The sequence below is a fragment of the Atractosteus spatula genome, chromosome 27 (assembly GCF_055471065.1).
Source record: "Atractosteus spatula isolate fAtrSpa1 chromosome 27, fAtrSpa1.hap1, whole genome shotgun sequence".
NCBI classification, from domain to species: Eukaryota; Metazoa; Chordata; class Actinopteri; order Semionotiformes; family Lepisosteidae; genus Atractosteus; species Atractosteus spatula.
In genome coordinates this window covers 7,718,970-7,736,790 of record NC_142732.1, presented here as the reverse complement: position 1 = coordinate 7,736,790, position 17,821 = coordinate 7,718,970, and the positions used below count along the sequence as shown (strand labels likewise).

The window sequence follows — 17,821 nt, the reverse complement described above, 5'->3', positions numbered from 1 at the left end:
CAGATGACTTCCTCTGAAATTAAGTGGGGACTGCACTACAGTGTTCTGAGCCTAAATCCTGACAGACGTGAACAAAGCCAACCCAGACAATTGATTCCATCGTGAAGCAGCGATAGTGATCGTAAGTAACTCACTCTGTGGCTGTTCACAGCATCTTGTGTGACAGAGGCCTCACACACAACTGTAGCCAAGTGCAGCCGTGTGTGTGTGTTTTTTTAAGAAGGGTGCGCATATCTTTGCAGAAAAAGAATAAGGCATTTTTTGGCAATGCTACTTAACCATGTTGCGGAAGCTGTTTGAATTTGACCTGGTGTGGGTTGTTTCTGTGTGTGGAAAAGGCCGCAGTCCTGCTGATGTCGGATCACCAGGAGACAATACAGAGAGGCGACACTTACTTTGAGAAGTAGAGGTACATGCCCATGATGAGAAGGGCGATGATCGCCACCGGAATGAGGACTGCAATCGCGATGTTTGTCCCCTCCATAGGGTAGTCAGCTGATGCCTTCGCAACTGGTTCGATAAGCAAAAAATTGACCAATTGCTGTCTGATTATCTATCTTATGTTTATTTTATAAACTGTATCTGTCTTACATTTTTTAAGTTTATATCTAATTGCATGCAGTCCCAATGCCATCTCAGCCCAAGTTATTAGGATTATCTTTCAGAATGTGCTTATTTTGATATACTATTTATCACACGTCACATGAGCTGTCTGATATCATACCTCAGTATTATGACTGAGGTGACCAGTCCATCTGAAAAAAGTTGTGCTTCAATATCTAATGACTCTATGATCTGTTATTCAAGGCTTTATGACAAGAGCATTTATTGTGTTTGTAGATCAAGGTGTATAAATGATTATCAATTACTTACCGTCTAATCTCCGTTCATTTAAATACTCTGAACTGGAAGCTAGAAAGGAGCAAAGAGACTCGTGTGAGCACAGAGGAAAATGAAGTGAAATAAAGTGAAAGATTAATGTTGTCAAGGTAAACTGCTTGAGCGTTAAATACAACTGGTAAAACTTTACAACAGCAAAATCCATTTCTGAATTCTTTATAGTCTGTAACGCATAAACCGATCATAAAAAGACTGTCAATACCATGGTAAGAACTAGCCTTTACTAATCATTAAACTACATAGTTGTGCACAATAGATTATTTTCATAATTATTAATGCATATTTTAGAGATCATAACGTAAAACAGGCTCAAGTAGCATCTGTTATGCATGGGTCTCAATCCGCTGATTAATTGCAAACTTAAACTGTTTAAAGAGCAAAGAACAGGGCTATCTTGTCCCCTCAGATCCATCATTTCTCACATCAAACAGAATTTCATTTGCTTGTCAGCTACTGAATTTGCGCACGCAATTCGGATGGGAAACGTGTCGCGCTTTGCGAAGGACCAACGAGCTCAGAGCGTGGTCGCGAGGATCACTCCGGGGAGGAAGTGACGGCGGAGGCTGGCCGGTCTTGCCTCTGCAGGAAGGGGGCGGGCTGCTCCACTGCGAGGGGCGGCCGGGGAGGCAGCGGAGGGAGGGCTCCCCCAGCAGATCGTATCCATTCAGGCAAGAGTAGCGCAGCGTCTCGCCTGCCTGGTAGAAGCGCTTCTCCGTGCTCTGTACGCTGAAGGGCGAGACACCGGGGTTCCTGCAGGGCTCGTAGCTTTCTGCTACAGAAGGGGGGGGGGGAGAGGGAGAGAGAATAAGGGCACAGGCCAACAGGCTGCTCCTTCTCCATGAGCTAATGTTCACAGCCTGCAGCCACATCACCCTGCAACTCCCAGCTGGCAGCCCACTGAAGCTCCACAGGTGTGAGCCTGGCCACTACCTGGATGGGAGACCTCCTGGGAAAGCTAAGGTTGCTGCTGGAAGAGGGGTTAGTGGGACCAGTAGGGGGCGCTCACACTACAGTCTGTGTGGGTTCTAATGCCCCAGTATAGTGACAGGACACTATACTGTAAAAAGGTGCCATCATTCAGATGAGATGTAAAACCGAGGTCCTGACTCACTGTGGTCATTAAAAATCCCAGGGTGTTTCTTGAAAAGAGTAGGGGTCAAATTTCCCCCTGGCCTTTAGCAATCATGGTCTCCTAATTATCCCCATCTCTGAACTGGCTTCATCACTCTGTTCTCCTCCCCACTGAGAGCTGGTATATGTGTGAATGTACTAGTGCATCACCCAGGTGGGGCTGCACACTTGTGGTGGTGGAGGGGATCCCCATTACCTGTAAAGCTCTTTGAGTGGAGTGTCCAGAAAAGTACTATATACAGTGGTGTGAAAAAGTGTTTGCCCCCTTCCCGATTTCTTATTTTTTTGCATGTTTGTCACACTGAAATGTTTCAGATCATCAAACAAATTGAAATATTAGACAAAGATAACACAAGTAAACACAAAATGCAGTTTTTAAATGAAGGTTTTTATTAAGGGAAAAAAAAATCCAAACCTACATGGCCCTGTGTGAAAAAGTGATTGCCCCCTAAACCTAATAACTGGTTGGGCCACCCTTAGCAGCAACAACTGCAATCAAGCGTTTGCGATAACTGGGAATGAGTCTTTTACAGCACTGTGGAGGAATTTTGGCCCACTCATCTTTGCAGAATTGTTGTAATTCAGCCACATTGGAGGGTTTTCGAGCCTTAACCGCTTTTTTAAGGTCATGCCACAACATCTCAATCGGATTCAGGTCAGGACTTTGACTAGGCCACTCCAAAGTCTTCATTTTGTTTTTCTTAAGCCATTCAGAGGTGGACTTGCTGGTGTGTTTTGGATCATTGTCCTGCTGCAGCACACAAGTGCGCTTCAGCTTGAGGTCACGCACAGATGGCCGGACATTCTCCTTCAGGATTTTTTGGTAGACAGCAGAATTCATGGTTCCATTTACCACAGCAAGTCTTCCAGGTCCTGAAGCAGCAAAACAGCCCCAGACCATCACTCTACCACCACCATATTTTACTGTTGGTATGATGTTCCTTTTCTGAAATGCTGTGTTACTTTTACACCAGATGTAATGGGACACACACCTTCCAAAAAGTTCAACTTTTGTCTCATCAGTCCACAGAGTATTTTCCCAAAAGTCTTGGAGATCATCAAGATGTTTTCTGGCAAAACTGAGACGAGCCTTTATGTTCTTTTTGCTCTGTAGTGGTTTTCGTCTTGGAACTCTGCCATGTAGGCCATTTTTGCCCAGTCTCTTTCTTATGGTGGAGTCATGAACACTGACCTTAACTGTGGCAAGTGAAGCCTGCAGTTCTTTAGATGTTGTTGTGGGGTTTTTTCTGACCTCTTGGATGAGTCGTCGCTGTGCTCTTGGGGTAATTTTGGTCGGCTGGCCACTCCTGGGAAGGTTCACCACTGTTCCATGTTTTCGCCATTTGTGGATAATGGCTCTCACTGTGGTTCGCTGGAGTCCCAAAGCTTTAGAAATGGCTTTATAACCTTTTCCAGACTGATAAATCTCAATTACTCTGTTTCTCATTGGTTCCTGAATTTCTTCGGATCGCAGCATGATGTCTAGCTTTTGAGGATCTTTTGGTCTACTTCACTTTGTCAGGCAGGTCCTATTTAAGTGATTTCTTGATTGAGAACAGGTGTGGCAGTAATCAGGCCTGGGTGTGGCTAGAGAAATTGAACTCAGCTTTCCAAAGATGTGACAAACCACAGTTGATTTATGTTTTAACAGGGGGGGCAATCACTTTTTCACACAGGGCCATGTAGGTTTGGATTTTGTTTTTCCCTTAATAATAAAAACCTTCATTTAAAAACTGCATTTTGTGTTTACTTGTGTTATCTTTGTCTAATATTTCAATTTGTTTGATGATCTGAAACATTTCAGTGTGACAAACATGCAAAAAAATAAGAAATCAGGAAGGGGGCAAACACTTTTTCACACCACTGTATGTGTAAGGAATTATTATTATTAATATGCCTGGATTTGATTTCTTCTGGATTTTAGGTGTATATCTGTCCTTGTTTTCCTTTTCAATCTCTCCCGTCCTTACTGTAACATTACGTTCCTTCCAGTTCAACTGCTCATGTTCTGCAGTCAGTCGCTTGAACGGTTATTGAAAAATCTTTCACAGAAGTGAGTGTTGTACCTCTAATGTCCAGCAGGTGGCAGAATTGTTATTGAGAGAAAGGTACGACTGGCTGTACCTTCCATTCATTTAATCCATTTGTAAATGAAGAGTGAAGATAAAGACTTTAGCAACCAACAATTGTCTTGGGCCACAAGCCTGTTTTGTCCTCGGGACTGATTTTAGAGGTGCTGGGTTCTGTTATCAGAGACACGACAGCCCTCTGAGCTGTTTAATTAGAGCTCAGCCCAGTGGAAAGAAGCAGGATCAAGGCATCGAGGAGTGGTAAAGGCATGCTGGAAAGGGTGTCCGCTCAAACCAGTGCTTGCCGGCACTTTCGGAAAACAGAGCCTTGTGTTTGTTTCCTAAAATGTTAGTTCCTGCCCTCGTGAGATTGCTGTGTGAACCGTGAGACAGGAGAGTGAGGCAGACAGGCCTGCCCGGGATCTGTCTCCTCCTGCTTCCTCTTTCCATCCGCAGCCGCGCTGACACGGAATGATCAGAGCACATGGCTGACATAACAAGCGCCAGCCTCTTCCCGGTTAGAGCAGTTACTGTATAGCCTTCGGCTCACAGCCTGAATCGCCAGAACACCCTAACCCTTTGCAGTACAATACATTGGATACCCACACCTTTGTGGATGTGAACAAAATCTGATACCCCCATCATTGTGGATGTCAATAAAGCGGATACCCCCATCATTGTGGATGTCAATTAAACAGATACCCCCATATTTGTGGATGTCAGTAAAGCAGATACCCCCATCATTGTGGATGTTAATAAAGCAGATACCCCCATATTTGTGGATGTTAATAAAGCAGATACCCCCATCATTGTGGATGTCAATAACATGGATACCTCCATCTTTAAGGGTGTCTCTTCATTTTAACCACCACAGCAGCTACACATGGGATCCACACCCACCCCTCTCTGCCTGAGACGCCCCCGGTCTGGGCTGGGGGGTTCGCACTTACCAACACACTTGGGCAGTCTCTCGCTCCACTTGGGGCTCCCAGAATCCCGACTGTAGCAGGTGAGCAGGCTGTTGCCCGACAGCACGTAGCCCTTGTTGCACACATACTGCACCGTGGAGCCCACCGTGAACCGGGGCCCTGACATCACTCTGCGGCTGTGCTCCACAGTCCCGGGGTCTGCACACGTGACCACTGGAGCACAAACACGGGAGACAAGCCTCACTGCTGCTGCTGCTCCGCAGGTGGACCCGTCCTCACGCACACGCGTGCACACGCACACGCTCACTCACGTTCACGCTCAGACATACACACGCATACATACAGGTGCAAACACGCTCACACATGCACACACAAACATACAGGTGCACATGCTTAGACATGCACGTGCACACACATGCACATACACATGCACGTGCACATACATGTACACACGCACGCACACGCTCACAATCTGCTCTGCTGCACAACTTGCTTGTTTTCAGTCACCTCCTTAATTACTTATTTACTTAACTGAGCCAAGCAGAAAAAAACAGTTGAATTAAATAAAGGATGTTCTGGATTAAGTTGCTGTGGCAAGGGGTAGAACATACTCTCTTTGATAGCAAATGACGTGGGACCTGTTTCCAGTTTAAAAGTCCTGAAAGGCACCAACAAAGTTGGTCCAGTAGATTTCGAACAGTGGAACATGAACCAGAGAGCCCATGTGGGCACTACCGGAAGGGCATTTAAAACCGAGCGCAGGTGGCACTTCTTTACACAGAGGGTGGTGGGAGCTGGTGTCCTGGCTTCTTTCCAGGAATAGCTGGATGAGATCCTAGGATCAATTAGCTGCTCTCGACCAAACGGGATCCATGGGGTAAATGGCCTGTTGGTTGTAAGTGTTCTGAAATTCGGTTTTGCAAACTCTCCACTTTGCCTCCAGTGTGTGAATTTGGTATGAGGTGGAGGTGGCAGAGCCGCAGATACACAGACCCAGCAGGGGCCCAGGCGGACTGAAGAGGCCGAGCCCTGCAGTGGGGGGATTTAAGCACCTCTGCCTGCTCTGTGGGGAGTGAGGAGGTATCTAAAGCATAAGCGAGCATCGCTCCAACACAGAATATTACAAGCCTACAGCTCCAAAGTGCACTTTGCTCCCCTGTTTTATAGCCATTGCATCCCCTCATCAGTCCTGGTAGACAAAGCATACATGCTCTAGTTTCCCAGGGTTCTGTTTTCCATATGAGGACCCTGTTTCTGGACTTACAGTTGCAATTTTACTGCGTGACCCTGCATTTACTGCACTACATGTCCTAAATCTATATTTTAACAAGAACAGTGTTTTCCCATCCTCTGATGTACTCTAATGCAGTACTTATTTCTAAAACTCACTATTACTCAGCGTTTCAGATGTGGAACCCAGGCGTTTGCCTCAGGACTTTTAAGTCTTGAAAATGTCAAATCCATGTTGGAAAAGCCCGGTAGTACATCATATGACCACAAGGTGGCGCCCCTGCCATTTGAGTTTACCAGAGCAGAAAAGTGCATCGGCAAGCTGCGTTTCCACCACAGTAATTAGGCATACCCAAATGATTTACGGTTTTCCATTAACGTTTTGATTTTAAATGTCTGCTTGTTAAATGCAGCGTGACCATTGTTTTGACATAAATTACTTTGGTATGGTTATAAAACACTTTAAGCCATAATGAAAAAAATGAAGAGTTGTGCCCCCGGTGCTTTGCAATGGCCTTGTCAACACTGTTAATCCTTTCACTGTAATGGCTCAGGCTGGACCCCTGCCAGGGGAGGCCAGGGGAAGAGACCATGCTGTCAGGTGGAGAGTGTGAGCAGAAGCAAGGCTGTGCCCTTCTGCCTTGCAGTTCTGTGCCATCCTAGGGGTGGCATTGCAATGGAAGGGTGGGTGGGAGATAGGTGTATAACTGTGTTAATAGAGCTGGATCTATGGTTCATAGACTCTGCTGGTATGTTTTTCAAAATGCACAGCAATGCACTGAAATGCTGCTTCAACAGGGTTTGCAGATGCTGCTTGTCACATCTTATTTAAAAAGCATGAACTGGAAAGGGGCTGGTTGTGTGTGTGTATGTGTGTGTGTGTGTGTGTGTGTGGGGGGGGGGGGCTTGCACGGTGGAAAATGGAAAACATCTTAGATCCCCCCCCCCAAGCTCACATCAGTCAGGGACAACAGGTGTTGCACACATAGGTAGTGACATCGCCTTGCACCCCTGAGCGAAATGGGAGAGAAATGGCATCCTTCTGTTCCTCAGCAGTGCTGAGCACTGTGCACATGGTTCTTCATCCATCTCTCACTCATTTGCTTGGCTCTTGAAGGACACGTTACTGAGCGCTGCATACATTACAGCACACAGCCCAGGGCTGCAGATGTAAATCCTATTCAGCTACTATAGTAGAACAAGCATGCAGGCCAATTTGAAGTCTATTGTGTACCCTTGTAAATGTCAGTACAACAGAATTGTTTTATACTAAGCATACATTTTATGGTTATAACATTGTTAAAGCATGTATTAAATTATACAGGGATCAGTGTTTAAACCAAGTCCATGATGTGTTTTTACAATGAAGTAGTGTGAAGGAGAAGCTACTTGTCTATGCTTTCAGGACTGAGCTGCAGGCCAGTGACATATCCACTCAGCAGCGTGAAGGCTGGGGTTACTTGAATGATTGCAAAGGACTGTACCTGTCTCAGCTAAAACATTTCTTACCATAACAGCTAAGCAGGAATGGCAGTGCAAAGCAACTAAGATCCGGGCGGTTTCCTGCAGTTTGAAAGCTAAAAGGTATGTTCTGAGACTGAGAATGTTCTTGCATATTAATTTGCCTGTTGCAATGCAAATAGTAGACTGAGCTTTATGAGTTTTCATGAGCATGTACTGATTTATTCCAGACATCTCAGCTCAAGGAGGCAGCATTCCAGCGTTAAGTACAATTCATACCCCTGTTTCATCGCAGGAGCTCTGAGTGGTGTGCAGGAGTGAGGCCTGAGTGGGAACACTGAATCCTTTTGGACCTTGGACTTCCTTAAAGAAAGCCACACAACTCTCCATGTTGCCTCAGCCAGGAGCTATGGGACCTCATTCTCAGAGAGCAACAGGCAGCATCTGGCCAGTGCGAGGCGCAGGGGACCCCAACAAACGCAGACCAGCAGAATAAAGAGATTACCTTGCTTTCAGTCTTGGTTTCACAGCTGCAGCCCAGAACCCATTTCTCTGATCAGCAAGAGAGAGCCAGTGCATTAAAAATGCTGGTACAGGAAGTGATGATATTGAGCTGGAGTCTCTTGAGTGCGAGTCAGCTGTTCACATTTGCCTTTGTGCTGCCGCAAAATGTAATGAGATTGGCAGCAATGTCAAACTCCTGTAATCACCTCTCAGCTAAGAGAGACAATGGAGGGGATGCACAGGTGCTAAGAGCAGCAGCTAAGGTATCTGTCTGGACTTATTTATTAGTTACTCAGTCTCACACCACTAGGGTATAACAGAATAGTCACGAAAACAGGAGTGTGCCACATGATGGCTATAGATTTATACAAATTCACAAGGAAAATGACAATATGTCCAGTAACAGCTGGATAGCTGACTTAAGTTGTTTTTATTCTGCACTGTATTGTGTAGTTCCTAAAGGCCTACACAGTGGCAGTGAAGGAAGAAAATGTTTTTTGAATGACATCTGAAATAGAATGACCCAAACCTCACAAAAGCCGCATTGTGTGTCTGAATTACAAGATTGCAAGCGGTGGAGTTAAGACTTATTGAAAAGATGCATAGAAGTGTTGCCTTGTGGGGCTCCAAAAAAAACGGCATGTCACACAGGGACTGATGGCGAATCGACTGCTTGGTGATTGGAATTTTCTTTCCCTGTATTTTTTTTTGTAACTTTGCAGTTGAGTTTGTGTTATCAACCAGAAAACACTCATCAACCTAAAACGTCTGGCGTGTGGGTGGCACTGGTATGTGGGTGACGGACAGAGCGGATATTCTCAATTAGAAAACAAATGCATGGGAGTAAAACGTACATCTGACAATCTGAAATAAAAAGAAACAAATAAAAGCAAATAACACGCACAACACAAAAACCCAACTGGGGACTGGCTCTTTCTTCTTGTCTGATGCAGTGCCCTGCTGTGTTATAATGACATACGCCATTCAACACCAGGCACAAAAAAAGAGCATGCACAAACACTGCAGTTTTCTGATCTCCTGGAATGGGGTTGGTAGCCTTGTGGGGAAAACAGCTAGCGCTCCACCCTCCAGTTCATGCTTTTTTAAATAAGATGTGACGAGCAGCATCTGCAAGCCCTGTTGAAGCAGCACGTCAGTGCATTTCTGTGCACTTTGAAATGCATAACAGCCAAGTCAATGAACCCTGGATCCAGCTCTGTTAAACACCTGCCCCCCACAATTCCATTGCAATGCCACCCCTAGGATGGCACAGAACTGCAAGGCAGAAGGGCACAGCCTTGCTTCTGCTCACACTCTCCACCCGACAGCATGGCCTCTTCCCCTGGCCTCCCCTGGCAGGGGTCCAGCCTGAGCCATTACAGTGAAAGGATTAACAGCTCAAATACAGCTCCTATAGCTGGGATCTGTGGAAGCTCCCTTACCTTTTTCACAGCTGGGCAGGTCCCCGCTCCATGTTAGATCCCACTGGCACATCAGGATCTCTGTCCCCACCACGTCGTACCCAGGATAGCACTGATACGTGACGACTGTGCCATGGATGAGCTCTGGGTGTGAGGTGGTCTTCCAGCCATTGGGAATCTCGGGGAGCTCTGGACAGGTGTCATTTCGGGGGACCTCTGAGGATGAGAGGAGAGGGGGTGACCTGCTGTGTCACTGTGGACAGGGGCCACACGGACCCCTTTGTCACCTGATAGGCATGATGTCTGCAAGTCCAGGTGAAAACGGTTACAGACAAAAGCTTTGAGAACATACTCGAGTGCTACACATGCAAACCATGCTCAAAAAGAGACAAACACAGTCTCACAGCAAGCAGGAGGGATAAACGAAGCATTGCTTTTAAAACATACACTAACAATGCTGTTTTTTTTTGTGCCTTCAATTGACCAATTTAATTCTTTTGTCCTGTCTCAGCACCATAGGTTTTCCATTTCATTCAGGGTCAAGACAGAGGACAGCTGTTGCAAATTTCACATCTATCACACTCCCCCTCCTGTCGAGCGCTCTGCTGCCTTGGTGCCTTGGTACAGCGTGTGTGCCAGCACCCACAGTACAGTGCAGTGCATACAGCAGGTCACCCTGACTGCGTGACTCACGATCTTGTGCGTTTTGTTTCACAGCAGAAGGCCGACAAAGTGGAGCATCAATGAGTTTAATCGATTGGTGGATATTGACTCCTCTCTCTGTCAGGTATGGAATCTCCTTTTCTCTGCTTGTTAATTGTTCAAATGGGCTTTATGATAGATAACGGTGCTCTCTCTGCTGATTAGTAACAGCTGTCTCCACAGAGCTGACCGCCAGCCCTGGTGTATCACCTCACCACTAGGAACAAAGGCTCTGATTGTGTCAGGACACATGAATAACAGCAAATAGCAGGGTGTTTTTGGAGAATTGCAGGACAATTAAATTGCGCTTTGGGCTTGCACAATCTCTCCCTTAACTCCACTAGTAAACCAGGTTCCCTCTTCTTCACCAGATCTGCTGCATTATAAGGGCTTGCGTGGCACAGAATAGCTGCCCTGTGTCAGCCAGGTGGGTGCAGGATCCCCATTCCCGTATACAAAACCCTCTGGGAAGAAAGGGGCCACACAGACACTAAGAACTATGAAATGCTAGAAGCTTGGAGAGCTGCTGCAAATTAACAAATAAAAAGGATGAGACTGATCTGTGTGATTGCGAGGGCTGCTGCGTGCCAGGGGAGGGGTGCCAGGCAGTTTGGCATGACCCACTGCCCAAGCAGAGGCGCACACGGGTGGCATGGGCACGCAACCGAGCAAATATGGGTAATACTGACAAACACGCACTGTAATTGTGTTTGCACTCTTAATGTGCGTAACCCGCTGCACCTGCATAATTCAGTCTGCCTGTGTGCACTGTGAAAAGAATACAAAGTGCAGCCCATCTGTGGAGCTCGGTCTGCAGTTGCTCAGCTATACCCCTCTGCTATTGCAGCTCTCTCCTTTTCTTTTCCTCCTAACAGCCGGGCTTCCTGGCTGCCTGTATCCAGACAGTCCTGTGCATCTCTCTTCACTGGGGCTGAGGGTGCGAATCCAATCTGTCACTCCGCCCCCCACTGTAGCTGCCTCCGACAGCGGTCTGTTTCAGACACGTGACGCCGGTCCGGTGGGTGGGGTTCAGCCGGGGGGGGGAAAATAGCCCCAAAATAGATGATAAAACGACAAATGTTTATTTCCCTAACTGTCCTTCCTGAATCTGTGTTGATTAGCAAGCACATTAGGCGGCAAGGTAGCTGCAGAGGACAAGGTTAACAGCTCTGATCGGATGTGCAGAAAAGAAGAATAGCAAAGGAGGCTATTGTTCTGAACAAAATGACTCTTCTAGTGCACTGTTAAACTCTGATCCCCAGCTGGATGTCTGTCTAGGCTAGAGTGTGCAAGCAGCAGAGGATCAACTACAGGTTAATTCCATGCTAAAAGCTAACCTGAAGAAAGCTCCACTGCTAAGTATCTTGTTTCCTCTTCCTTCTTTGTACTTTTATTACAGCGTGGAATTAACCTCTGTGTCCACTTGTCTAGTAGAATTATGGATCAGCATTTTACCCTCTCTGTTTGGTGATCCGCAGTCCGTTTCTGACATCTTCCTGCGCGATTTCTTTATCCTGCCTTTGCAACCTCTCATTCGTTTGTTTTAGTTCACATTGGCAAAGCTCCAGAAGCTCAGAGGAAGGCATCGTTCCCCCGGTACTGTGTAATTCAGCCCACATTACGATGATTGCACCGAGCTCCGCATCGCCCTGAGCACAGCCAGCATCTGGCCCGAGTCCTCTCTCTCGCCCCCTGGAGGCCGACGTATCTTTTGTTCTCTTATAGAGTACCGCAGACACGCTGACACAGGCGAGTCCTTCGGCACCACTGCAATGAATCCCTGTACTTCGAGGGAACTCCCTACAGTGCTTTGTGCCATTTCTGTAATGAGCTTATAATTAAATACTTCACTTTAATTAGCTCTTACACAATATTTTGTGAATTGTTGCCACAATGCTGGAAGACTGGGACATTTTATGTGGAGAATGTAATTGTGCTCAATTAGTGCTAGTCAATGCTATTACCCTTCTACATGATTTATTAAGATTCAGATGCACAAATGTTAATATGCGATTTGAAATAAGAGAACAATCTCCCTGCAATGCCTTATTGTTTTGCCTTCGGTTTCTCATGATTTTTCATTTTTCACTGCTTTTAAACCACACACCCTACATTCATGGCTCCATCATCCAACCTTTACTGCATGTTAAATACTGCGGATGGCCTTACACCTGCTGGCCACCGGGTGGCTCTGTCTACTATATGACAATCATATTAAAGAAGTAAGAATTGCACTTAAATTCTGTTTTTACAGGATGGACGGAATCGAATGTATATCCCTACCAAAGAAGTGGATGACAAATCCATTGTGGTAGCCAAAGATGTTAGTGGCAGGATCAGACTGGAACTGGATGGTGACGTCAGCCATAGAGGTGTAGAGCTTGAAGCGGCCATGGGTACCACTGTACTGTCCCAGGATCTTCGCTGTCAGGTCATCTCCATCGTAGAACGTCAACACGTCGTTCTTCCCCACATGTAGCCTGTTGACAACATGCAAAGGTCTTTGAACGAGCGTCCTATTCATTCCAGCAATGCTTGTGTTATAAAGATCGTGCAAGGTGAAAAGCGGGACCCAGAGGCACTGAGAGTTGTGATAGAGTGTATTCAGACACAGTTTGATCCTGCATTCCTAGAGGAAGAGCTTCATTCTTAGCTATTACCATGCAAACATGTATCTATGGCAAGTTGGGCCATTACAGATTCTCAAGACTACCATCAAGATCCCCTCAGTGGATTTTTGCCGGTTTGAAGAAGTGAACAGCGTTTTTATTTTAAAGGAGACACATGGCACGCTATGCTAGGCACCTTGGTTAATTTACTTTTCACAGGATACCGTCTCAGGAATCAGGATGTTATCTCCCGCAATTACAAAACTATGCAAAACACTTTTCCCAACTTTTCCTGGCATCTCTGCCGAGAGATGTCTCGTCCGCCCTTTCTTGCGTTCCTCCTTTTAGAAGGACTTTCTGGATCTGCGACTGTGGAATCACAATAGCTCTGCTCACTCCCAAGCGGAGCCATGTCAGGATCACAATAGACAACCCCATGGGTTTTTTCTTCATCTTCTGCAGACAGACAGAATGTGATCCAAGTCACCTAGGTGCTGCTAGTACTATACACATTGATTAACGCAAGGGTTACTTCCCCTCTGTGTTTATTAAAGGGTAGAAAATCAATTATATGTGGTACACAATACTGGAGCCCCCTATAAAGCAATTTAGCACTACTCTTCTGCAAACTCCAGGAAACAGCAAATTCTCCGCTCTGGAAATCGGAAGCAGTATTTTTCACCTTCACAGAATGTTGTCTTTCTCCATTCGCTCCTAAGATATTCACACTGCAGTGTGCTGTTATCAGGTGTCTGCTATGCTTCCTGGAACTGAAATTATTAGCAGAAACAGTGCAGCCGAAGTCTGTGCCTGAAGTAGGCACAGTGTGAGGTGCAGGAACCTGTAATTGGAATTTGAACAGGTTCAGGCTGGGACTGCTCCTCTATTTTTTATTCCACTCTGGCATTAAGCAATAGTATTTAGCTAGGATTACCTGCATATTTTTGTGTTGGCCTGTATCTGATATAGATTTAGGTTTCTTAGATTAAGTCAGAAACAGAACCCTAAAAATGGCCATGTCACAATTTCCAGCAGAGAGCAGTTCAGAGATCAGTTCAGACTGATGACTAATGATCCCCCAACCCTAACCCTAGCTCAGGCCAAACCACAAGTTTCCAGTTAACGCCTTCTCATCACTGTCTTTAACGTCAGCCCAAAAGTCACTTCTAAGATGGAAAATACTACTTGACAACAAAAGAGATTTAGTCTAAATGGTGTTAAACTGGTTTTTGAGCTCCTGAAGAATAACACAGGAAGTATATGGGTCAACAATGGAATCCAGTACAGTTAAAGATACTGATATTACCTTTACAGCTGAGTTCACCTACTTTATTGGACCATATTTGCTACCTTATTTGAATATTTTCATACGAATGCTCCTTTTTCACAGGCTCTTAGTTAATGCTTTAATCTCCCTACTGTGCTTCATTAAAGAAACAATTATTCAACAGTTTTGCCGTCCTCCAAGCACTATTCGCAAGTCCCAGGCCAGAGGGAGAGAAGGAAAGAAAATGAAAGAGTGTGAGAGAGACAGTGAAATGTAAAACATCTGCCTGGTAACTGACAGGAACTAGAAAGAATAAAGACAGCTGTGTCTCCTATGGACAGTTTGCACTTCAGGCACTCTGTGACAGACTCTTACCCCTTGTTGCACACATCTTCTCCTTAAATACACCTGCCTTTCAGTATCTCTGGAAAGCACCAAACAAACCCTTTGCAGTTCAGAGAAGGAGGGCTGCCTTTCTAACCCAGGAGGGCGCTCTGCTTAATCCCATCCTCTCCTGCCTCCTCTCTCTCGGCGCTGTGTAAGGACAGGAACACTTATTGCTCAGATGATGGAGCTACTGTAAGAGCTTTCAGGTACCAGAGAAAAACTTTCACAAGAAGTCGGAGTGAAAAGTTAAGAGGCCTATGCCCTGTTCCAGACTAGCAACTGAAGTCTTTGATTCTGTTTTTATAAAAACTGACAAAAGCTTTTCTTTTTTTTATCCACTTCCAGCCTTCACACACAGAGGTAGGAGGTTCTGAGGGGTTTTTAGGGACAGCTAAGCTAATGCAGCTGTTAATATAGACAAACACATTACACTCCAGTTGCCTGCAGCGATTTGAATACTGTTATGCAGCTGGATTTCTTTAAAAATATTGTTCTGTTGAAAATTCTAGATAAGGCTGAATAATTTATCATTAATTTACTGTACACAAAAGCTTTGCTCATGAATACGTGATTTCAAAAACATCGACCCCATCTTTGCATAGATCATTTTAATGAGCAAACTTTAAAGTCAGAAAATTCAGCACCACTCTTTATTCTCACACATAAATATGAGGATGGGTAACACTTCAGAGATAGCAAGAAGCTGAGAAACTCTGTGAACTGCCTGCTAAGTATGAGATTTATCAAGGTTAGAGAGTCACGTTTACTGACACAGCAACTATTCTGTTAATAGAACAAATTAAGAATGAATCGCCCTAAATATCTCGGACAATGGTGTTAATTCCCCGAGATAATGAAATCGATAATAGGTTATTTTCCTAACAACTTTTCTTCTCAAAACCTCTAGGCTATGACTGTATTTGCTGTCAAAATTAGTCAACCTGAAACTGACAACGCACATTTTACTTCAAAGCTGCTGTGGAGTTCAGATACAGGCATGAAGGAAAGGGCCAAAAATCATTTTTGTATTTTTCCCCTACCAGAGAAATATTTAGTCCTTCAAAAATTAACAACAAACAGAAAAATGGAAAAATTCAGAACCTGAAGGCCGTATAGTGAAGCTGCAGTGAAGTGTCTTAGTTTCTCACTGAGACTACAGTACGCTGCTCTTACAAGCATGAGAAGTGCAGTCTTTTGGGGGGGAATTTGTTTTAAAGGGGTGGGGGCTGTATGTTTGCGCCTTTCCAGTGAATGTGCATTTCCGAGATGCTATGTGGCTTCTTGAGATCTGCGCTGAAAAGGATGAATAAGTACCCTCCGAGTATGAGCTCATTATGTAAAAAACATAAGCTGACAAAAACAGGAGGATCTTGGGAATTCCAGAGTTAAACCCTTCTCTCCATTGATCTGCTCCAAAGCTGGCTGTTCACAGTGCTGTACCCCTGTCCAGCTCAGCCCGGCATGTTGCAGAGTGCCACCGGCTTGACTTCCTGCCAGCGAGGATCATGGGAAGGACCATAAATCTTACAGACACCTGCAGCACACCATGCCCACAGCAGTGTGGCTTTTCTCCTCTGTGCCTCCTGCCACAGTGGGGACAGACGGGACTGGCTCTTCTCATCTATTTCTTCCATTATAAGACTTAAGTTCCACCAATTCGTTAATAAGCACATTGATCTTCATCGGTCCAAATTAACTGGAGACAGTGATAAAACCAAATCCTGGAGAGGAACAAACTAGCTGTGATGCAGCAGTTGATAAGCTTTAATTTCAACATCACTCAGCGCACAGGGCTTTGGGCAACAGTGCTGTTCGAATCTACAATTCTGCTAGGAAAAAACCCCACCACAAGCCCAGTCATTTTACGATCACAAAAATGAACAGGAGCTGACAAGACGCCTTTCAGGTGTATTTGATGTTAGCCAAGCGGTCTATGAAAAAACATTAAATTTAGAAAGTGAAACAAAATAATACCAAAAAAGCAAAAACTCCACAACCCAAGACATGCCAGACCACAGTACTCTCAGCCACATCATGAATTCCAGCTCTGAGAATTTAGTGACATGTAAGGATAGCCTTTAACCTTGCATCTCATTCTTTCTGCGCCTTTAAAGTCTGGTGTCTTTTGGAGAATGATGTTCTGGGAGTGCTCACCTCTATTGAGACTGAAACCACAATATTGTATTCAAAACTCAAACAGAAAATCACCCCCTGCTCACACTGGATTTGTCTTGATAAAGTTAAGCAAGGCCGCAAGTAGTTGTTCACCGTATCTGCGGTGAAAATCAATCATGTTTTCCATTTGGTGGCAGTAATTTAATTTTATATAATCAAAAACACGCTCAGCTTGACTTGGTTTGCGAGCAGAGCTGCCAGTGCCTCCTCTCAAAACGCATTAACCTTTAAAAATGGTAAAGTTAGGAAGGCATTTCCATTCCTGGAGCAAGAACAAAGCCTGCGAAAGAGCGCAGTTTATTTAAAAGAAAAAAAGGAGAAAAATAAGCAGTAAAAGGTTTTTGCTCGCCTCAGCTCTTGGCGGGTACCTTCAATGTGCTTGATCAAATTTCCCACTGTACCCCGCTGCAGGCATCCTGCTTCCCAGTAGCTTTGCCTGAAAATCTAAGCCTGGTCCAAATTAAGATTCTGCACACCTTTGTGAAAGCACTCTGGGGTTCCTGCGGGGGGCGCTGTTCTCCCTCTGAGTAGGAGACATCAGATCGGGCCACCTGCTTGTAACCAATCAATCATCTGTCATGAAAATCCTGGGCAAGATTTATTGAGCATCCAGATTGCATTTACATGACTGACTGCACATGACTTTTTGAGGAATGGATACCCAGAGGAGCAATCTTTAATGGTCATTAGGATTTTCTCCCCCCTTTATTCCCGTAGATTAATCTACCTGACTGACTGCGCTGCCGGCAATCACATCTCTAATCAATCCCCCTGGAACTCAGCCACCCTGACGGTCAGCGGTATTCTCAATTAGGGAATAGTAGGGACGGTGCAGTTCTTTGCTGCTGGCTGTGTTAGGGCAGAGTCTGATTACTACTACTACTACTACTACTACTACTACTACTACTACTACTACTAATGATTCCTTACACATTTGTGTTTTTCTGGACACTCCACTCAAAGCGCTTTACAGGTAATGGGGATCCCCTCCACACCACCAGTAGTGTGCAGCCCCCACCTGGATGATGCGACGGCA

At 45.2% G+C, this 17,821-nt stretch overlaps 1 protein-coding gene across 1 annotated transcript in view; it reads right to left on the bottom strand.

Moving 5' to 3' along the window:
- The window catches only part of sez6b (seizure related 6 homolog b), a 205,617-nt gene that overhangs the window by 463 nt on the left and 187,333 nt on the right, over positions 1-17,821 (bottom strand). The window contains exons 10-15 of the mRNA XM_088906912.1: positions 12,631-12,827; positions 9,667-9,861; positions 5,051-5,242; positions 1,478-1,672; positions 874-912; positions 396-510 (exon numbers count right to left, since the gene is read on the bottom strand). Of these exons, the coding sequence (XP_088763038.1) occupies positions 396-510; positions 874-912; positions 1,478-1,672; positions 5,051-5,242; positions 9,667-9,861; positions 12,631-12,827 (933 nt within the window). The remainder of the gene's footprint in view (positions 1-395; positions 511-873; positions 913-1,477; positions 1,673-5,050; positions 5,243-9,666; positions 9,862-12,630; positions 12,828-17,821) is intronic.